The sequence below is a fragment of the Rissa tridactyla genome, chromosome 6 (genome assembly GCF_028500815.1).
Source record: "Rissa tridactyla isolate bRisTri1 chromosome 6, bRisTri1.patW.cur.20221130, whole genome shotgun sequence".
Classification (NCBI taxonomy): domain Eukaryota; kingdom Metazoa; phylum Chordata; class Aves; order Charadriiformes; family Laridae; genus Rissa; species Rissa tridactyla.
Window position 1 is genome coordinate 42,648,914 of NC_071471.1, and position 23,290 is coordinate 42,672,203.

General features: G+C 41.5%; 2 protein-coding genes across 20 annotated transcripts in view; one reads left to right on the forward strand and one right to left on the reverse strand.

Annotated features, from left to right (window-relative positions):
* Positions 1 to 14,383, reverse strand: part of WAPL (WAPL cohesin release factor) — a 159,698-nt gene extending 145,315 nt beyond the window's left edge. Inside the window, exons 1-2 of the mRNA XM_054206911.1 lie at positions 14,232 to 14,383; positions 4,600 to 4,727 (exon numbers count right to left, since the gene is read on the reverse strand). The gene's annotated coding sequence lies outside the window, so the exon portion shown is untranslated. The remainder of the gene's footprint in view (positions 1 to 4,599; positions 4,728 to 14,231) is intronic.
* Positions 14,384 to 14,642: 259 nt separating this feature from the next.
* Positions 14,643 to 23,290, forward strand: part of LDB3 (LIM domain binding 3) — a 129,466-nt gene continuing 120,818 nt past the window's right edge. For 7 of the 19 annotated variants that reach the window (XM_054206916.1, XM_054206922.1, XM_054206923.1 and 4 more), the window contains exons 1-2: positions 21,102 to 21,193; positions 21,288 to 21,413. In XM_054206916.1, coding sequence (XP_054062891.1) covers positions 21,321 to 21,413 — 93 coding nt within the window. In that variant the 5' untranslated portion in view covers positions 21,102 to 21,193; positions 21,288 to 21,320. Of the gene's footprint in view, positions 14,817 to 14,929; positions 15,133 to 15,195; positions 15,356 to 16,027; positions 16,071 to 21,101; positions 21,194 to 21,287; positions 21,414 to 23,290 lie in introns of those variants that run through there. The other 12 variants (XM_054206930.1, XM_054206931.1, XM_054206933.1 and 9 more) reach the window with 8 other exon arrangements.

Sequence of the window (23,290 nt, forward strand, 5' to 3'; positions counted from 1 at the left end):
CTGCTCTGAAACCACTATTTCCACAGGGCTCTATTGAGAGAGGGCCCTGTCTGCAAAGCAATGTTAGTATCAGACAGTGATATTTCAATGGCTGAGCAACAGGTATCTCAGTTTAAACACTTGTGCCTGTAGTCTTGCAGTTGTTAATGTCACAGGAATGTGAAAAGTCCCATGTTATAAATAGGTTTATATAAAAGCAGTCTTAAAACAAATAAATAAATTATTAGTACTGTCATTCCTAGCAACCTTAGACATGGGCCAAATTCTATACACTAAACATTTCATGTAGAACAAAAAGATTACTATACCTTCCTTACCCCATCAAATTTACAGCCTAAATGCTCATTTTCAAACTCATGCAAAGTTTGCAGTTGTCAAGATTTATAAATTGTCCTATTTACATCCCTTCTAAAGACAGTAGATTGAGTAAATCATCAGTGTAAGCTTAATAAAACCAGGAAAGTTTCTCTAGAGCAAATCTAGCCTTAGCAGTCTAATACAAAGCACAAACATCAGTAAGAAGATTTTTTTTTTTTTTTGTAGGAAAATACTTCTTTCAGTTACAGCAGTTCTGTCAGCAGCAGGGTTTTGCTGAAGACACAGCACAGGAATTCTACGTACCTGGCTTGCAGAACAAAGCAAATGCTGCAAGAGTCACGTCAGTGTAGGAAAATTCTAATACATTTTCCAAACACTGATATCACCTCACTGTGTATAGAGATGTCAGGATCTTGTGATAATAGACTACAAAGCTGGCCTCACGGTGGTTGGTTGGCGTATTACCTACAATGGCAACGAAATTGGCTCTCAAGATTCACCTGAAACTGGGGCTAAATAGTAGGACCAGTGGCTGGGAAGAATGAGAAGGGATTCATTCCTCTTTACAGTGAACTTTGCCTCCCTATCCTTCTGGGTTTTTTTGGTTGTTTTTGATTTTGTTTTGTTTTGTTTTTTTAATTTCTAAACTTACACAAGCAGCAGTGTTGATGCAGATTTAGTGCCAAAGATTTTTTTGACCGCTTTCAGGAAAATTTTAACCAACTCTTGCCAAGAAGACTTTATGTCAGAGAACCGTTTTAAGACCCACTTTAATTTGGGCTACTACAGTACATACTCAGTCATAATCCATCAGATCTATGACTGAGAAGCACGGAAATCCACAGTAAAAATGGCCAAAGTAGGTCTTCTGATGCTGACTGTAATTTGAAAGATAAGTAGAATTTGCTCAAACACTGTTTTTAACTTTATCAGGCTTGAGTCAAGCCTTAGGTAAGCTGTACAGTGAGCTGCAGCTCAGGTTAAACTGTCTCAGCACACAATCAAACACAGACATAACCCTAAAGTAAAGCTCATCATGTGCCTCTTAGTCCATCATTGTTTGGTATTTTTATTTATGGACTCATATGTGATTTTCTAATATTACAGTTTATCCTGGAGATAGTTATCACCTACATTATTTTATGACAGCACAGTTGCAGTATATGTTGCCTTATATGAATTTGTGTTTCTTTCTCCCCACAAAGCATCTACTCTCAGTATTATCATCCAACTTCAGCATTCTACCTTGTTACAAATAATTAGCTTCAGACACTAAAAAAATGAACAACACATATGTAAAAAACTTGCTAAGGGGAATTTTTGCAACCCAGGTTTTACCCACAATGTAAAAACAAAGCCATTATTCATTTCCCTCAACGTCTAGACTTCACTGCAACTTCCACATGTGTACCAGAAGATGGTTCAGAAACAGACACAAAAATCTGAGATTACATCATTGGATAGCACAAGCTCTCCTATGTAAAGTTTCATAAAGGACATTTCCTGAATAGGCTGTAGGCATGCTTAACGGGCATACTTACAACTGCTATATGTTTTCCACTGACTGGAAAAACAGAATGGAAAATCCATACCCTTCCACACAGTGCCATGCCTAAAGGGTCACACAGAAAGTGACTGTACCCCTAATGTAACAGCATTTCCTTCAAAAGCCCCAGTACTTTAAAAATGTATTACATATGCCCAGATGCACCCTTTGGATTGGTATAATTGATTTTTATAAAGTTTTTCAGATGTCTGAAGTTAATCATGTGCATAAAAATTTACACAATCCCTCAGGACACACAACTGAAATGAAGGAGTTAAAAGTATGTTAGGTCAGTACGAAAAGTTACTGAATTTTTAAAATATTTTTCCAGTCTAGTATTTGCTGCTAGCTCCACAGAACTGTACATTAATAAATCTCCTGTTTCACACTTTTTAAAGCCAAGGTTAATACTGATAGATGAGCTGGGCTGCAAACTGTATTGTTATTAGCCCTACTGTGATTTGATGTAGAAAGCAGTACTTTGGTATAGCAAACCTTACAAAGAAGAGGAAGAACAGACCTGAGAAATGCACAGAAATTGGAATCAGAAGTTCAAGATTCTATTTTTGGTTTTTTTCCATGTTTTCTGTGTGACCTTGGGAAAATTATTTAATCTTTTCATATCTCAGTATTTCTACCTCCACAATAGAGATAATATGCTCTTCATCGTCATGAGGCTACTCTCAACTAGTTTTTGCAGTTTGTTCCAAGATTCACAACTGGAAATATAATTTCTTTTTTCCACTGTTCACAGTTTCTTCCTTTACTGTACAGTTATCAAACAGTCTAAATTATGCTATTACATATGAAAGGCAGAGATTGTTACTGAAGTGGATAAAGGATGCATAGTAATTCATTTTCTCAACAGGAACTATTCAACAGAAATAATTTACAGACACCCACCAAGCTGACTTCAGTTATCATTTACAGGTTTATTTTACTTTGTAACATGAGTCAAGTAGAATCAAGCTTTTTAATGGTAAAATGTAACTCATGAAAATATGTATCATGTAGTTGTGTACATTCTTTGATCAAAGAGCCTGATATGTAATAATGTATTCCCTTGAGGAAGCTGAATATTAAAAATCACTGGATCAATTTTTTCTCTATGATACATAAGCAAAAAGGAAAACTATCTGTGGAGAAGGTGCTGAAACAGATCTATGGGGAGAAGCAACTAATTAACAGGAGATGATTTAAGAGAGAGATCCTTGAAAGAGGGCTGAGGCCCCATAGGTGAAATTTGTCCCTTGAAGTCAGGGGACAAAGTCAAACAGATAGTAGAATCTTTTTAGGGTTTTCTGCTCTATTAGTGGGACAAAAATTGTCAATGTGAGTCGTTGACCAGCAGCGTCATCCAGGAAACAAGGGCAACATTAGCAGGATGAAGCACTACAAAAACAAACCAACAAGATTTCCACAACCTTCCCTGGACATTGCCCAGAACAAAAATCACAGAAAACTGTGTAGTGCAGCCTGCTCTGAATATCAGATAGTTGTTTCTGTCCTGTCCAGACATGAGCTACCCTTTTCAAGGCCAACTTCTACTTTCATGCACAAAAGTGCTCCATTAAAGTCAAAGGATTTAAAGTAGGGCAATTTGTATCAAAGTTTGAACTGCAACAAGTCTTAAGAATACAGTGAGGCTCAGCCATAAAAGGAAGGAGTGAAGGAAAGAATAAGACTGTATTCTTAAAACCTTATAGAGGCATTTCTAGTGCCTAGAGCATGTGGCTACTATCACATAGTGCTGGTAACTGCCCAGTACTGAGCTGTGACTTTGAGCTGTTCTCCATCAGACTGCAAGTAGTATTACTGTACACTAGACCGGTCACAGTTGTAAACATATAACCAGAGAATAGAATATACCTCAATGTTTTGGGTAACACCTCTCCCCTTACTTTTCTACATTTGACATGCTATGCAAATTCACTTAAAAAAAGAAAATAAGAAAGACAGGTTTAAAAACAAACCAAGAAAAAATGTTTTCTCTTCTTTAATCAAAAGTTTCAGATCTGAATTTAGAAATTCTTTCGCAGTGCCACCACTCACAATCCTGTTGTGCAGACTGCAGAGAGCCTGCTCAGCTGAGTCCACATCTCCTAGAGATTCTTCTCATTTTCCCTAGTCCCAGCAGAGAGTGACCAGTCAGCTCTTTGCTAGCTAATCCACAGGGCCACAGAACAGGCCTTCGCTTACCCTTTACAAGGACCTGGCAGGAAATAGCTGTTTCTAACCTCATTTCTCTTTGTAACCCTGATCTCTGGAGTACCTGTAAACTCAGGTCTCGGCTCCCTTCTACCAGGCAGATCCTGCGGTCAAGTATTCCTTGTCACTCACCCCAGAGACAGTCCTGGAGCAGTCCAGCCTTCAAGCCCTCCAGGGTCTTGCATCCCAGCAGTATCACCATCTTCTTCTAATTCTCACTAGTTCACACTTCTAGTACCCCTTTCCAAGCAGTTCCCATTGTCCTCGAGTGCCAAAGCCAGCATTAACTAAACACAGCCCCCTCCTGGCTTTTAAAGAAACCATGTATGCTTCCACCTTAGCATGTAAACAGATGGAATCTGGGTTTATAATAATCCTCCAACTGTTATTTAAAAATATGAATCCTTTTGATGCTGCTGTCCTCAGCTGAAGTCTCTGAGTAACAGAAGCACATGTCAGAACTCTTAACGTGTATTGATACATCTTATTCGAAGTGCTACTTTCCAGATGCACTGGTTAAAACTCACTTTCTGCTGCTGCTCAGTGAAGTAAGAAGAGAACTTAATCTGCTGAAGGACAGAGTTGAGGTAGTAGCATCAGGCAGCTCAGTGGTCGGTCATATTCACTGCATAGATTCCTTCTGAAAATCATTCCTCTGAAAAAGAGAAAACCACACCAATCTTTCAGGTCCTGGATCATTATGTTCAGTCAGTTGAGAAATAAGTTTCATGCAGTAAAAGCTGTTCTCTTTGAGCACTGCAAAGACCATTTTTTTCGACTGAAGGAATTAAAAACATGAAAACTCCATGAAACATCATGTGAAACTCCATTTCAATAAATCACACCCACTTTAATTTTTGCTTTAGCCCAAATTGTCACAGTAGAGGATGGACAAAGGCAAAGTAAGCAAAAAAGAAAACACAATTCAGGATACCCATTAGCACTGCATCAAAAGAAAGTGACTGTATATAAGCTAGGGAATCCTGAAGGGTTGCAAAACACAGAAACTTCATATGAAACATGACTCTTCTCTTTCCTGTTGTGGGCCGCTATCAGAAAAGGAACTTACTGTGTCAGATTTCTCCTTGCTTCTTTCACTGACTCAAACCTCCTTGATTTTTTCTCACATGTAGGAGCTAGACCATAGTGATTTCAGAGACAGGGCTGAGAAGGCCACAGCATACATTAGAGAGCTACATCTTGCAGCCTCCCTTCATTGTGCTGTTTCCTGAAATAGAAAGAATCCTCATCACAGCTGAACCTGCTCCATTTTTACTGAGTCACAGCACAAAGGCAATTGCTTATTAGAGCAGGTCATGAACATGGCTATAGTGTGAGCTGCCTGAATTCCAGCTTTTAAAAATAGAATTACTTGCAGGAGTTTTCAAAATAACACAGCTGAGTGTCCAACATCTTTGGAAGCCATTTCTGGGAAACCTAGGATTTGGGGTGTAGATAAGATCAGTGCATTTCTTTTGCCAAAAGAAGGCCAGGGCCACATGCCTTACCAGAACAGCCATACAGACAGGAATGGCATGATACCAGTAAGGACTTAGAGCATAGTGCTTCAGCCACATGAGGTGGATCCTAATGCAAACTACTCTTCAGAGAGATGTATTTCTCATCCGCTGTTTAAGGAGGATTCTCTGAACAGAAAATCATGGCAGTTAAACCACTCCACAGGGATCTCAAATCAGTTCTAAATTTATCAGTCAAAAATGTTAAAACAAAACAAAAAGTCCCATAGCAATAAAGCAAAATCCCTTACTAAGCACATTGTGTCTTAGTGATTAGTTTCCTACTCGCTTGAGATTTTCACAATACTAGCATTTCTTGCCCAGTTTTGGATGTCTCAGGACTGGGGACAGAGATGTGAAAAAGGATCCTGCTTGTGCAAAGGATATTCAATTGAACTTCAGCAACTAAAACTCTTTGGAAATGACAGGCTAAGTACTAATGCAACTGTCCCAGCTATTATTCAGTGCAAATTACTCAAAATATCAGTTGATTTGACAAGTCAAGAGGACACCATAATGTTTCTGTTTCACCATGTGAAAAAGAAAAAACCTGTCTTTCTCTGATTCCTCCCTCCAAGAGCTAGTGGCTTGGTTCTACTTAAGAAACATTGGTTCCAGCAGATTTATTTGACTTCAGTTATAATTTGACTGTTATTTTACTTGATCTCAATTTGCAAGATCTCATCAAAAGAAAAAAGCTCATCACAGAGCACACATTTCATTGGAACTTTCATTCCAGTCCCTCTACAACTAATATCTAACTTGTAAAGGAAAGGGCTGTGGAACAAAATAAAATAAATGGAATAAGGAATAAGACATTCCTGTTGTCTTGTCTTGGAGCTCTGTTCTTGTTAACTTGTGCGTTTCTCTAAACAAGGGGGAATTGAATCAGGTTACTCACATAACAGGATCCTGAATTTGTATCTCACTTGTCCTCCCCTAAGCCACTGAAACTCACCTGGAAAGCTTGGCTGACCCTAAACAAACTTTTTATTACTGAAATTGCAAATAAAGCTACATATTAAATTCATTTGTTTATTTTATTTATTGTGATTGAACAGAGGTAGACAAGAACATTTTTTGACATTGTGTGCCTTTCTCTACCAGTCCTTCATTCTGCTTACTGCATGAAAACTTTGTGCAAGTGCAAATTACATAGCTGTTTTGTCAGTTCCCATCTTATGAGTTGGACATTTCACATCTGACCATCAAGACATTCTTGATCTTCCTTCCTCTCAACTGAGAAACAATATTCCTACACACCTTTCAAATAAGAAAAAAATTACCACTTGGGAGAATCAAGCTGAGTCAGCTAGCACACTCACGTTACATGTTACAGTTCCTCCCTTATTCCCAGCAGAACCAAAAACACTAAGAAAGGAATGGAAGAATGTGTGAATGAAAACAGAAATGACTTCGGTTAAACCATTATTAAATAGCCAAGTCCTCATCTGAAGCAGTTCTGTCACTGTATTTTGTTGGAGCATTTGGCTACAGTCTCCTGACTGATGTTGAGTAGCGAATGTTTGCTTTTGCACATATTCTCTTGTGTAGATTTATGTAACTGGCAGGAGACTGTTAGCATAAATGTATTAAATGAAAACTGTTGTGCTTAAGTTTCAGTCTAGTTTGTTCTATTTCCTTTTTAACAGACATACTGCTACAATATTATCTTACTCTAGATTATCTGTTCAGGTGATGGTGTTAAACAAATTTACTTTAGCTTGAAGAGCCAGGAAAAGTTCTGTGGGATGTTGAAAGTTTGGGAACTGAGATGCTACCCTTAGAAAAAAACATACACCAGCAGGCATTCTCCAGTGGCTGCCAAGTTTATTATCTTTACCATTACCTGCAATCATTATCTTTACCTGCAACTACAAAGTGGCCAAAGCATTAGTTGTAGGCCACTGTGAGAAAAGCTGCTGAGCCAGATCACATGTTCTATTGACAGTTAAATGAAAGATTCTCAGAAAAGTGTAGGTCATTTTGCTCCTCCTTTACTGCTTTGATGCAGTGAATATATCAGCAGCAGAGCAAAATATCTGTTAATTCTGTTTTGTTAAAGCAGGTGAGCTGGGCAGTCTTTCTTCTTTTGGATAATCTAGAGGTCATATATCCCTTTGTAAATACCTCTTTTAAAAGGCTCTGGGAATGCTTTTTACGTCATTTTAATGTTCAAATAATTTTTTAGTGCTCAAGGAAAAGTAGTGCTTGAGTGCTTCCCTTATTTGGAAGACCCAACTGGCACACAGTATTCTCAGCTAAGTTTATCCTAGTCTTCAGATGTCACAATTAAAATTGTTTCAATAAATCAATAGGTTCGACTGAACAAATCATCAGATCAAGGCGCCAAGTAATCAAACTGAACAAGACAGATACTTAGCTGACACTACTTTGTGGTAAGTATCAAAGATAATCAGTTCTGAGCCAGAGTATGGCATTAACTCCCTCTGTGACCTTGACAATTCAATTTACTGCAGTGCCCAAGTTTATCTGTAAATGGGCATACCATTTACTCTTGGAGTGCTGCAAGGCAAAATTATGAAGGTTTTGCATAAAGGCTGCAAACTCTAACCCATACTCAAACAGAGGATTAACAGTGACAGTTTTAAGAAAGATGCAATGATGGATTAATCAGCCTTCAACTGAGAGATGCACAGAGATATCGACTGAAACAGGTGGGAAGAGATTCACAATACCTTTCCCTTCATACAAATAGCATGCATTTACAACTGAATACCTGCAGTTGAACAGTGAGCTAGAATTAAAAGGCCAACATTTATTTAGACAAACTAACTGAAAATAGATCAAGTTTAAACTTAAAGAGAATTCCAGCTTTTCTTTCTCTCTAAAATCACAGCACAAGATTTGTGGATACTGTGTAGTCAACACTGACATTTTTAGGCTGGACTGGCTCCAAGTATGAAAGCAGCCTGGGTTGTGAATCAAGCTGCGTTGCTGGGGTTCATTCTGCTGACAGTCCATCTTGAATTACCTCCTGCCATAACTCTATTTCTACCCTATATGAGGAATGTTATGCTAATAATGCAGCACAGGAAAATGACAGGAACAGTCCAAGGAGGTTACCTTTGACAGCCTCCTTTTTGATGTTTGAGCAAAAATCTAGAGTTGCAATTTACAATGTTTTATTGAACTCTATGTAACAGCTTGAGGTTTTGATTGTTTTGTTTGCTCTTGTATGTGGGCAACATTAGGAGCTTTGCAAAACTGGTAAGATGAGACTGAAAATGGGAATGATAAATGCCTGTCTTACACGGGTAAAATTACCAAAGCAGTATCACTCTGAAAATATGATTCTCATCTGAGCTGTGCTGCTGTATTTTCCTAGGATTTTCTGTAAAAGTTCTGCAAAATAAAATAATTTTGAAGATCCGAAATATTAGATTCTTTTGGCAGTATTTTTGCCAATGCCAGAAATTAAGTTACAATCCCACGTGAATCAGACTGTTAATTGGACACATCTATAGTCCTAATTTTAAAGAAATTCCTTCCAGTCTTTTATCAGAAGGCAAGTGAAAATCGTGAGCTGTTTTGCAAATTGCTCACTCATTCACTAATGACAGAAGGAAGAGATCACCAAATCTCCTGCCCCCTTACATAGCACATACAAAGGACAGTGAAAGTCAGAACTGCTAAGCAATAACCAATCACAAATGGAAAGGCCTCATTTACTGCTGTTATAGTTCGGGTAAATGACAGTGCAAATGCACCCCAAATCCTCTAAAAGTTAGCACTTCTGTCTGAACAAGTCACATCAAAGTCACCACAGAGAAATAACACCTACACAGCCCATCAAAACCAAAGGAGTATCTTGTCATTGGTCATAATCGAGTAGAGGCTCCCAGAAACCCGCACTTAGCACTAGTTTATTTCTGAACTCGGAACTGTAACCTCTTCATCTGGGCAGGGAATGAGATCAGATATCAAAAGCATTATCCTGGAAGAAAGCACACCTGTATTTTGTGCTGCAGTATATTTATTTACTTTACATGTCAATTTTCCTAACGTCATCATTGGTGAGGAACCCCTCAGTAGCAGAGGACGCCAGCCTTGTTGGGCAGCGACCATTCTTTTACCATGGTTTTACCAGCAACCATTCCATCCATGATGATTGTACCTTCAGTTTACAGTTACTGCAACTAAAATGTGCAGATGGCTTACCAAAATGCCGCATACCCCTAATGAAATAATATTGCAGAAATTTATGAAAAATGAGGGGGTTATTTATGACAAAAACAATCTTTCTGTGACTGATCTGAGGCTGAGCAGCTAATGCAACAGTTGGGGAGATCAGGTTGTGATTAGTAGAAAGGACAAAAGACTTGCAGAAGGACTTGCGGAAAACCCAGAATTAGCCCTTGACAGAACGAATTTCCCAAGAAAGGAAATTGCCCAGGCTGGAATGAAACTCATGGGTCAGAAGCAAATCACACGGAGTGAGTCACAGAGAAAAAGGGACAGCTAAACCTACTAGTAAGCTACTTTCCAGAAAGCAAATAGGATTGTTTGCACAGGATGGCCTGGCCAGAGTAGTCTCAGCTTCCTAAGTCTTCAGCTTTCTGTACTAAGTGGTGATCCTGAAGGCATTTCACAGAACTGTTCCAAGGCCATTGGAAGGTCAGCAATGTATTTTTGAAATATTATTTAAAATGCAAGTTTAATACTGTCACTGGTGCTTGCTAGAAAAAGAGAATAGAGAATTTTGTCCCTCCAAAAGACAGGCACAAGCTTCTGGGAACAAGTTTGTAGGCTCTTTTAGAGACTGCTGAGCTGGCAGAGCTCCCATACTTTCATATTCCCTAGCCTTGGGTGACTTAATGAGCAACACAAAAGATAGCAGGTACCACCCTGTTTCAAACAAAAACAAATTCTGAAGCAAAACTGATCTGCCACTTATCAGAACAGGATTATGGACCAATTTGCAGTCATCCTTGCTGATGTGTTTACCAGGGAGCAGAAAACCAGGTTGCTAAAGGCCTTGTAAAGGTTCAGGAATAAGCCCCTAAATCTAAATATGATTTTTTTCTATCATATGTAGAATGGAATAATCTAACAGATCATCACCCTATTAATACTAAAATAGATCTAATTTCCCTCCATCTGGGTCATGTTTTCCAGACCAAGTCATCAATTACACTACTTTACGAGGCTTGACCATCTGCAGGAGAACTTCCTGTGGTCATTTTGCCCCTTTTGTTATTTATAGAGGGCTTCTAAGAGACAGCAGAGTTGATGAGGAATTCAAAGGATGACAAAGAGCTACAGCTAACTTCAAGGAAAATAAAGCATGTATTTTCATCCTGAGATTCACTAACACAGATCCCACTGCAAAAAGCTGCTGACAATCAAAATTCCTACCCCTTAAACACGCTACTGAGTGTCTGAGGAATGTTTTAAATGCACTTGCATATACCATAAGATGAAACTAGTACAGAGCACACAGAAGTGCCTAACCACATGCCACAGAAAGTCAAATCAGATTCTGCCCTCATTTATTCCCACCTAATCTTCCTAAAGAGAATCAAATAGCCTTGATGCAAACAGGGTATGAACTTGCACAAGAAGGAGGCTTACAGCATGATAAATGCATTAAAGCTAAAAAATGAAATATCTCTTAAAGTTCTGAAGCTTTCTAGCAGAAGACGAAAAGATATTTACGTCTTTTGTTATACCAACTTCAGGATCAAATAATCACTTACTTGAAAAGCACCTCATTGCACGGTTACCCCCTGCAAATATCCATTATTTTCATTAATTGGTAGATATAGAAGTACGTATCATCATCCCAGTTGGTTAACATCACCATTTGTAAATAAAGACATGCTAAGTTTAAATAAATTTGTTTTAGTAAATTTCTTACATTTTACCATACAATTTCACTGCTGCCTCAATACTAACAGCCAATGGTTCATAGTTCTGATAACTGTGTAATAAGAAGCAATTCTAAAAAAATACTTTGGTATTTCCATGGCTCGAGGCAGCAGTAGCCATAGCCATTTAAAAATCAATTTTCTAATTGCTTTCTTTATTAAAAGACAAATTGAGTATACTGCTGTCAGCATCAACACTTTTTTCCCTAATGAGATGTATAATTTTAGCTCTGAATGAATTTTGGAAAAAGTGATACCTAATATGCTGCTGAAAATTAAGTGATCTATAAAATTGACTGTGCACAATGCTATGGTATCCTTTTCTTCTTTCCACAGCAACTGTTCCTTTACTTTCTGTATTATCTTTTTTTTTTTAAAAAAATTGCAAAGATTTTGGGTTTATAATCCATGGTAAAACTGATCTGTTCTATTTGCATGTTGCCTTAGATCTGACAAACCTTTCATATAAACTGCACTGTCTTGTGGTAATTATTGATAACTTTAATCCTCTGTGAAAAGTAATGCATTCAGGCATTTGACAAGATGCAAAATGTCTCCTTTGGAGACATAAACTGACTCGTCAGTGGAACATTTTTGCAACTACCATTAAGTCACAATCCATATGAATATGAACTTTGGCCAAATATAAATACAGGAATAACTTAGATAACAATTTCCTGGATTGGTCTGTGAGGCCTGTGTATTGGACCAAAGGACTCCACTTAATATGCATCACAGTCAGTACTCAGGCACGGTGCACATATGACGAGAAACACAAAACCCCAACTGCAATCCTTTTAAGCCGGCTAGAGCTGCGCTGAGACTGTATTCAAAATGGTTGTTGTGTACTTCAGCGGTGCCATTGCTGGATTTATTCCCGCGCGCGACCCCTGAGACACTTTCGGGCGCTTTCATTCTCGAGTTTTGTTAACCCCTGCCATTCCAGACGCCGCGGACGGGGTGCGGGGGTGTCGGTCCCGCCTCCGCGCCCCGCAGAGGTCTCGGGAGCCGCCCCCGCCCCGCCCCGGCGCCTGTCCCTGGTGCTGACCGGGCCGCCGCGCCGGCCGCGGGGACGGGCCCGCCGGGCAGCCCCACGCACGGCCCCGCACACCGTCTGGCCCCGCCGCAGCCCCCCCTGCGCCCGGAGAAGGAGCCGAGCTCAGACCAGCTCCCGCCGCGGCCGGGGGCTTAGAATCATGGAATCGTCATGGTTGGAAAAGACCTTTAAGATCATCAAGTCCAACCACTAACCTAACACTGCCAAGTTACCACTAAACCATGACCCTCAGCACCACATCTACACGACTATTAAATACCTCAACCTCTTCCCTGGGCAGCCTGCTCCAACATTGACAACGCTTTCAGTGAAGAAATTTTTCCTAATATGCAATCTAAACCTCCCCTGGCACAACTTGAGGCCATTTCCTCTTGTCCTGTTGCCTGTTACTTAGGAGAAGAGACTGACTCCCACCTGGCTACAACCTCCTTTCAGGTAGTTGTAGAGAGCGATAAGGTCTCCCCTCAGCTTCCTCTTCTCCAGACTAAGCAACCCCAGCTCCCTCAGCTGCTCCTCATACAACTTCTGCTCCAGACTCCTCACCAGCTTCGTTGACCTTCTCTGGACCCGCTCCAGCACCTCAATGTCTCTCTTGTAGTGAGGGGCCCAAAACTGGACACAGTATTCGAGGTGGGGCCTCACCAGTGCTGAGTACAGGGGGACGATCACTTCCCCACACTGTTCCTGATACAGGCCAGGATCCTGTTGGCCTTCTTGGCCACCTGGGCACACTGCTGCCTCATATTCAGCCAGCTGTCGACCAACACCCCCAGGTCCTTTTCCGCCAGGCAGCTCTCCAGCTACTCTTCCCCAAGCCTGTAGTGCAGCATAGGACTGCTGTGACCCAAGTGCAGGACCTGGCAGTTGGCTTTGTTGAACCTCATACCACTGACCTCGGCCCATCGATCCACCCTGTCCAGATCCCTCACTCCTGTGCAAATCCTAGGTGACTCAGGTGTGGCACCTCACAGGCTTAAGGGTTTTAATGCTTGGGAACAGGATTTTATTATTTTTTTTAAACAAAGTCATAAAGCAGTGTCTCAGTCATTACACTGAGAAAACAGCTGCCTTTCCGGAAGATACTTTTGGGAGAAGGCTACAAAAACTTCACACAGCACTGCTGAATGTAGGTAGCGGGTAGCTTTGATTGTGACAAAACTCAGCAGTCATATGCAGTTACCAGAAGGCTAAGTATCTTAAATTCCGGTGGGCAATTACATCTTCATTCCGTATTTTTTTTAAATTGTCTTCCAAGCCCTTTGCCTCCGCTCAGGCTCTCGTTTTCATTTTCCCACTCAATTAAAGCGACCATTACCTATCAATGCCAGTGAACCACCAGAGGGCAGGGGGAAAACCTTCACTTCTACTTGTCCTGAGGGGAAATCACCAATTTCACACCTGTTCCAGCGGTGAGTAAACGGCGGCGGGGTGCAGGCTATAGGCTGTCAAAGCATTAAAGCTCACTGCTTAAGAGCTTTGGCCGAGCTCAGGCCGGACACTGGTTTCCCGCCTGCCCCTCGGGGCCGTTGCCAGAGGAGGAGCCCAGTGCCCCTTGCGGGCAATGCCGCTTTCCAGAACCTTCTGTGTCCCCCGCCGCCCCCGCCGCCGCCGCCGCCATGTCTCCCGTCGCCGCGGCCCTGAGGGCTCCCACACGCGTGTGGCCCTGCCGCCGCCCCCCCCCTCACCCCGGGTACCTGCTCCCCCGGCGCTCAGCCGAACCGCTCCCCACAGCTTTGTGTCCCCTTCCTGCTCTGCCACCAAGGCCGAGAGGCGACCTACGCTCAAAAAAAAAAAACGGATTTTTTTTTTTAAGAAGTGTCGAGGCACGGCAGTTAACGGTTTCTCAGCGCTCGCGCCGCAACCGCCCGCGGCGGCGAAGCCCCTCGCGCTCCTCCTCGCCCGCACAGCGCCCCCTGGCGGCGGCCCCGCTGCCCGGCGGCCTCCCCTCAGCGCGGCGCCCAGTGGGCACCGGCGCCCCGGGCCCAGCGGAGGCGGCGGGAAGGGCCGCGGACGCTTTAAAAGCTCCACCTCGGAGCTGCCGCCTCTCCCGCTTCCCTCAGCTTCCCTCCCCCGGGGCGGCGGTGATGTCCGTGGGTGCGTGTGACCGCAAGCGCCGCCCGCTGAGGGCAGCTGCGGCTCCGGCGGGGGCGGGGACCGGGACCTCGGTCCGCTCGGGGGCTTGGCCGCGGCGGAGCGGCCGCCCCACGCCTAGCGACACCCACCCGCCGCGGCGCGACACGGTGAAGCGTGGCCGGAGGTAGCGGTGGCGAGTGGGCAAGGTGGGTGGCGCTGAGGGGAGGAGCGGCGCCCGTACCCAGCGAGGGGATGAGGCCTGTCAGGCGGAGAGAGCCGGGCCGGGGGCGGCGGGGGCCGCCCGGGTCCCTCAGCCTCCAGCGGCCGCGTAGAGGGAGCAGCAGGCGGGGGGCGGTTAGGGCGTCAGCAGGGAGGCTAACGGGCAGGCGCCGTGCTAGCCAAAGGCGGCTGTAGGGCGGGAGCCGCTTGCTGTCTTTAAAAGTCTTCCTGCAGCTCCGAAAAGTTTCTCTAGTGGACAGCGTTGCCCAGTAAAGCCTTTACTGGGAAAGCAGAAACAAGTGGGTGAGTCGTTTGGCTGAACTCTAATTTCTGGGAGTCTGCTCAATTTAAGATTAAACCTTGCAGCCTTGTGTGCATATGGATTGGGGCACAGTGCTACCTCAGCGTGGTGTCGGGATCCTTGAGGGATCTGTGCAACCGAGAAACTACACTGACGGCATGGGGTCCCTCTTCTAAGCCTCGCTGTACATTCGTTGTGCTGTGCCAAGCCTCAGGCTCTCTGGAGGCAAGCCAACACCCTCGAGGTCCTGTGACAGTGATGCCACAGCTCGTTCCCTGGTCTATATGGACCTGACGATGATCTGCACATAGCCTCTTTAGCCATTTTCTCATGTGTGTTTGGGTTTTTTTCTCTTGCTGTTTTCCCCTGTAAGCCAAAACAGTCAATTAGGATCACCTGAAGCAAGGCACAAATTACAGTAGTGACAGGCTTGCTATAAACTTTCCTAGTTTCAGCCCAGGGTCGGGAAAGAATGATAAAAACAGAATGGCAACACGTTTTGTAGCCTTCTCTTTCTGGTTTGAGTACCTGTATTAGAAATTGAGCCCCGCATTTTGATCCAGTTGCTGCTGTTTACTCATTTTGTGACCTAAAGCTGGTAACTTAAGTGCTATGGCTACATATGTAAAAAGGAGATGGTAACAACAACAGGTGTTTAGATGTTCTTTACCTTAAAAAAAATATGATATCTTGGCAAGGTAGGTGCCATAGGAGTGTTGATATTACATGCTGCAGTGGGTGTCTTTAAAAACAATGACTGAAATGCTGGTAAGGTGAGAACTTAGTAACATGCACTTAAGTCTTTTTGTAATACAGGGGGGGAAAAAAAGTCTTTGTAAACAGCCTGGACAGGTACCTTTTCCTCTTCCCTTCCCTCAGTAGCCTGTCTCTCCACAGGTGTGGTTTCCAGCCCTTCCCTCGGTAGCCTGTCTCTCCACAGGTATGGTTTCCAGTTTAACTTAATTACCAAAAGTCTTCAAATCTTTTAAAGATCAAGTCTGACTACACTATGGTGTATTTCCAGTCTTTTGTGTTTGTGAAAAGAGGTCACATCAGGAAAAAAAAGGCCACCTAGCAGAGAAAAAAGCGTAAAATGTCATTTTTCTGTAATGGTGAAAGTAGTCATGGCAAAGGGTCTAGAGGTGAGGGTAAACAGCAAATTTGATTAATCGGTAAGGTGACACTGGCAGCAGCAAACAGCCAAACACAGAACAGTTTGAGTTGCATTTCTGAAGGCACTGCATTACAGAGAAGGGAGATAATATTCCACCATTATATTGCTCTAGCATATCTCCCCAGGAATACTATATTCTGTTGGGATCAACAAACCATGTTACTAGTAAGTTGCTGACAAAGCAGAGTTTGATGAAGCCAAGTGTGGTAGAAAATATAGGTTCTTAAGAAAGATCAAAATACTGGACTTAGGACAACTTGATAAAAGTACTAAGAGGAACTCAGAAATACAATGTTCTGTCAGAACTGAAGGATTTTGATTAAACGGGTGAAACAAAGCTGTACATGGAAGTACAAGTAGGATTAGCTCAACTTAGTTCAGAGCTCAGCAGTGAAGGAAAGGAGATATCAATGAGCTCTTTTGCATTGTAGAATAGTCTTGCTTTGGAAGGAATCTTGCACTTGTGGGGAAAATCCTTGGTCTTGGTAATTACTCTTATATTCAGTTTGACATTGGCAAGGTAGGAATTAAGAGCTAAGAAGCTTTTACGTCTCTAATGTGTCAGTTGCACTGATTAGCCAATATATAGTAAATATATGCTATTTTGCCCTGTGAATTGCAATGAAGGCCAGTCCCCAAATATAGCTGTTGTTTCCTCATCATTCCATGTGGAATATAATCAACATAGGGTTAATTCAAAATTTTGGAAAACTCCAGGACTGCATATCAGACATATGGTACAAAGCTTGAGGCTTTTCATGCAATTGTTTAGGTGAGTAGTTTCTTCACAGGCTCCTGACCCATTCTCCTCACTGTTCCGTTCTTCTGAAAGGTGTAGATAATCTTACTGGGGACAGTACGGGAATCCATGAGACAAAAAGGACATGTTTGTCATAAAGCTGAATACTGCCTTCCTGTACTGCCACTCCCTCAGGTGAAGGAAACTTAAACAAAGGCAGCCAGTATTTTTATCTGATTGCTTTTTAAAGGAATGTCCATCCAGTTTATTGAAGATCTTTTTATTAAAGAAGAAATGATAGTTTATTCCTCTGCAGGGCAAGTCCTTCACTCGCCTAAAGAAAAACATAAAAGATTGTTGAAACCATGACCTTGCATGTGTCTTTTTATATGCCAAAGATGCGTTGTCTATTGCAGATCGGAAGTCAAACTCTCAAGCAATCTATTTCTGAAATGCTTGGTGATACAAATGATACAACCTTGTTGCTGCAGTAAACAATAATGCAAGGCTCTTCTATGAACACATCTACCAATGCAACTAAAATATAACCAGTGAGTAATGTGGCCCGCTTAATGAAGTAGTAGCAACTTGAATAATTGGAATTTCCATTACTTGTTTCCTTCCACCTTAATTTAGCATTGACACTAGTGGTTTTTCTTTCATTCACTTAATGACTATGCACTCCCAAGCATGCAGTTGTAGCTTTCCTAAAGTCGGTTCACAACATGGTCTCCTAGCATATGTGAATTGTTTCCACTAGTGTAACGTCCCTGATGTAGCTGTGGAAGGACAGCTCTGCTCAGGCTCCAAGGCATTTGCTGGAGGTGGCAGCACTCTCCTCTGCTGTAGAGCCTGGTACCCATCCAGCTTCCTCACAACTGTTCCCATCAGTCAGCTGGGGACAGCTCCGGGGGGGACCTGGTGAGCTCTGGACAGCTCTGTTATGATATCTGTAGAGAAAATGTCACCCTGCTCCTGGAATATGTTTTCTTTTTTTTTTTTTCTTTAAATGTCACTCCTTACATCAGTGACCTCATCTGACTCAGCATAGCTTCTGTCTGAAGGGAGGGAACTATAGGCAAGTCAGAAATTTTGACATAGCCGGAGACTGTAGGGAAGAAGGCACTCCAAGAGAAACAAAATACTGTTATTTGAGCAAACAAAAAAAAATGATTTTTGGAACAGTCTAACAGGCAGTTATGTAAAGCTACTAGAACCTAATCTGAACATCACAAGCTTCTGAAAACAAGGCGATTGTCTATTATGTACACAGTTTATTTCATCCTCAGGTTTCCCAGAAGTTTTTGCTGAGGTTTGTGCTGGTAGCTATGATGGCACTGTACCTGCTTACCAGTCCGGTTCCTGGATTTGCTCTGGATTTTTGACATAGTGACAACACCCATGTCTCTCACCTTTGAAAATAGGACAGGGTTGAAATAGTCATCTGGGTGGATCACCAGCTTTCTTCTTTAGAGGCTGCTTGTATTAAAAGTCTGTAGAAGACAAGCGAAACCTGTGCTCTTACCATCCCTGGCAAATGAAGCTGTGACTACAGAATGAGCTTCTTTACTCTTCGCACTTCATTATTAGGCACAGAGCTTCCTACAAGCACAGGAGGGAAAGGACTTAGGGAGGCCTAGAAGAGGAAAACTGTGGAATGTTTTTACTCCAAAATGAACCTGGTAGTGATAATGCAAGCACATGAAAGAGCTGTTGTCCTGTTGTGTTTAAGGGGAATGTTGGCCAGGACACTGGCATATCCTCTACACTTTCTTTTTAAAAGTGCTAAGCTATGCTGAATGTTCATGCAGACCCAGACAGAAACCAAAGGAGTAGAAACAAGTGATCTCAGTTTAACATTTCATTCAAATGACAGTGCCCCTAATGAGATTACCGCTTTAGTTTCCTAGCGCACCACTCAGCCTCAAAAGATCTCACAGACACTTTCAGATGTCCTAAACTGATAAGCAAATGGCATGTTACACATGTGAAAGTAGGATAGAAGCATATAGTTCTTGATTAAGCAGCCCAGGAGTATCCCTGTTTCTTAATGCTTAGCTCTGTTCAGCTTGATGACTGTGTAGTTTTATTCTGTTCTGGGTTTTGTTTCCCTCCCCCCCTTTTTTTTAACAAATGACTGAAGATTTAAGTATAGGAAGATAATAGGAAGAATTCACAGTCTGTAAAAACATGACCTCTCTTCTAATACTTTTTTCTGTCATACGGTCTCTACTAGTGAAGCAATGATTTGCCATGTTTGTCTTACTCCTGGTTTTATTCCATTCTCCTGAACCCTTGAAATGGAGCCAAGAAAGGGCATTAAAAAACAACAGCGAATTCCTAGAAAAAGGAAAGGAATACTGCAATGGGAATTTACCTTCAATCATCTGTGTCTGCATTTTAAAAAATAAATAAATAAAAATAACCAGTACCAGCCTTTGGAAAGAGAACTACTGGATAAACTGGCAGGCCTGAAAACTCTGCTGTTTGAAGTGCAACAAGTTAGTTTTGTCTCCCCTCAAAGTAATCATCCAAGCACCACTGGTTGTGGCCTCATACAGGCTAGGTTCCAAATGCTGTTAATGTAAATGTGTCCTCAAGGTATTTGTGAGACATCAGAAACCTGTTTTCTTTTCAAGCTGTATGTTGCTATCTGCACTGATTTTTGCTTTGGGCCAGTTCTACTGGCTGAGTGCAACTTCCACTCAAATCCCTGTGAATTTCTGTGGTTTAATTTGGACCTCTGACTAAAAAATACACTTATGTGGTTTAGTCTAGTGTCTATGTGGAGCATAATTATTCCCTTGTACAAATGTTTTTTTGCCACTGTGAATACTAAACAAACACTTCTATTGCCTCATGGTTTTGAAAAATTATTGACCGTCTCCTCAGAAAAAGACTGGGGCCCCGGTAGTGTTTGCTCTCTGCTGTTTCACCACCAGTTTTTCTGTCAACGTTTTATGGTACGTGTATGGTCAGAGCAACCTATTATCAGTGTTCAAACTCAGCTACATCACTCTAGTGCATTATGTGGTTTGGGTTGTCTTTTTGGTTATCAGGGTAAAACTGATGCTTTGTTTGGTTTTTTTCACCTTAACATAATGGAAATTTCTTTGTAACTGGTGGGTAAAGGTAGGGATGCTGTGGAGATAGAGTAGAGTGCTTCTGGAGGTCCTGCACATATGAATGACTTGAAAGTGGTGAGCATTATTTAATGTTTATAGCTCTATCCTGAGAGCAGAAACTTTTTGTTTATGTCTGTAGTTCTGCCAACAGCTTCTCCCCTTCCCTCGTGTTCTCTGTATTTTACCTATTCCCGATCTAAGGCAGAAATGCTCTCCAGTGTTACTGAACAAATGTTATAAAGTTTTATGGAATGCCTAACAGCTGGAATATAAGCTATGAAAAATCAAGTAATGAACTAAGGAAGCAGTTAGCTAGGTATTTGTATTCTTAGCCTTCTACTTAAGTGTCATGCCTTTAGAAGACCTGTATTGAAATAATGAGACAGGTATGTAGTGTAACTGTGCTTTTGCCATGGAAATTAAATAACCCATAACACCTCTATCTGCGTTCAAAGAGAATAAATTCTAATTTTACCCTGAGAAAGCAAGGGCTATGGAATCCACAGCCAAACATTAAGTTGTAGGGGGGTTTTGTGATGCTAAATGCATGTAGTGTATACTTTTTTCAGTTTAACAAACCAATGCGAAAGAAGGTAAACGCTCTTTTTTGGAGCCTTTCCTGCTACATATGGAAAAATCTATGTAAAAAGAACTTGTTTGTAGTACATTATATATCACAGTGCAATAAATGGATGTTCTGAAGCAGAAGTTACAAATGGCTGTGCAGTTGTTAACAGATTAGTAAAGAGATTTGGGTGTTTGGGATTTTAGCATGGGATTTTGTTTGCTTGTTTTATTAAAAAATATGTTTTGCCAATAAAGTAACTGAGCATGAAGAGGGGCTTGAGAAGCCTAGAAAGATCTGTCCCCTTCCCTGGGGGCTATATTAGACCTCTGAGTCATGAAGTATTTGCATAGTAGGTGTCTGGTTGCAAACCTTTTATGGTCCCCACTCAGCTGGGATATCAGCATCTGCATTATAGCTCCCATCTATTCTTAGGTGATATCCCAGCAGGACTGAACAGGCAAGGCAGAAAGAGAATTGCTTTCATTATATAAAACTCTTCCCATTCTGTTTTCTGACACTTTCTCTGTCTACCCCATCCTTCTGTTCTGTAGTGCCACCTTGTTGCTTTGTGAAAGAGATACAAAATGGCTTACAGCGTGACTCTGAATGGACCTGGACCCTGGGGTTTCCGGCTGCAAGGGGGCAAGGACTTCAACATGCCCTTGACTATCTCCAGAGTAAGTGAGCAAAAAAACTTTGTTGATCTTGTTTAGGTTGGAAAATAGCAGTAAACCAGTCATATGTACACTCTGACTTGGCCTAGTGAAATAGAGGATCTTTGCAGGTAGGTCTGAAAAGAGAATGTAATGTGGACTTTAAATATACCAGTTCAAGGTACAGCCTGGCATTGATGATGCCTTAGGAAGACAGTCCTGGTTAGTATCTTTTTAAGAATGACAATACTGTCTCTCTTAAATAAGCTTCCACTTCTATTTTGTACAGTGTTGTCTCTTTTTCTGCTGATAGGGACCTCACTGGTACTGTCTGTTTGGGGGAAGGGAGTAGAACAACTATGAATGGGAATATAAAATTATGTTTCTAGAAAATAAACGTGTAAATGCTTGTAAGTTCATGAAGTTTAGGTGTTAAAACTGGACAAAGATAGGGATACACGTCCCCTCTTTTGGGGGGGAGCAATAATGGGATGAAAATTAAACATGTTGAGCAGAAGACTCAATAATGCTTAAAATACAGTCTTAAATTATGCAGAAGCTTTCCATTTGCAACTGACAAACAGCATGTTATTTAATAATTAATTACCTGGTATATCTGTCAATTACAGATTAGCCCATTTATTTCCTAGCCATCTTTTTGTTTTTTTTTTTTTCCTAAAAGCAATATTTTAAGGTGTTGCAGTAGAGTGCTCTTATTACCTAAATTAGCTTAGTTTCTTAAAAGTTTTTAACATTGTACCGTTTTCAGGAAATTTGTGTTTCCCTTTCCTACCCTTAACAAACTAGATAGTTCCGTGTAACTTCTGGTTTGGGAGCTCTGCTTTCTACTACCTCTTGAAGCTCCCCCCTCCTTTTTTTGGGTTCCCCCCCCCCTTTTTTCTTTCTGACAGTCTCAAATCTGTTCCAGAATGTTCAGATCTTTTCAGAGACATCTTGGTTCCACCAGTCACCTGCAGAAGGCTTATTTTGCAGTGCGATGACAAGAGATGTTACTTGTATAACAGTGTTTAAAAGGAATACCAGCCTGATTTAATCAGACAAACAAATAGTAGGCAAACAATAGGTCTGCTCCACTGCAAAAAAAAAAAAAAGCCACCTAAACTATTTTAAAAACTGGTTGGTTTTTTTTGTAATGAAAACATATGGTCTGTTAACTTGTGGGTACCAAATTGATATCCCTGCAACAATCATGATTCAAAGTCACCAGTGAGCTTCTGAAATCTTAACTATGCTATTTCATATTCATACTGTAAAGCTCTGTATTATTTGATCTCCCTTATTCTTATGCACAATATTCCTTTCACTGAAGATAGAGCCTTATTTACTGTAATACTAAGTCCTGTGATGATGAGAGGAACTTTTCATAACCCCTTTTGCAGAAGCAGCATAGTAATTGCAAAGAAGGCTGTTCTGTCAGTGTTATTAAAAATGAAAATGCAAAAAAATAAAAAAAACACCACCCCTGCCCACAAAAATAAATTCACGTAATAAATTTGTACTAATTTCACTATGGTAAATAGTTTTGGTATTTCTTTCCTTATTCCAGCCAAGGTAAGTACAGAGGTGCCAACATATTTTTGTAGGCATTTTCATGACACTTTGCAGCCCGCACTGTATGGTGTTGATTATTTTTTTTATAAGTAATTCAGTCATACCTGGAGGTTGTCAGTCAAGGGCTGGGGCTGTGGCACTTCCATTGTTTATGTCACAACCAGAAATGAAAAACCAGTTGTTTCCCAAAGAATCCATTGTCTCAGATTATAATCTCTTGAAGAATACTCAATATGCCCAAAGGCTATATGATTCTCATGGGGCTTTGGAGACCATATGATGAGCAGGAGTGAATCTGCAATGGCTGCATTCCCAGAGGTGTGGAGGAA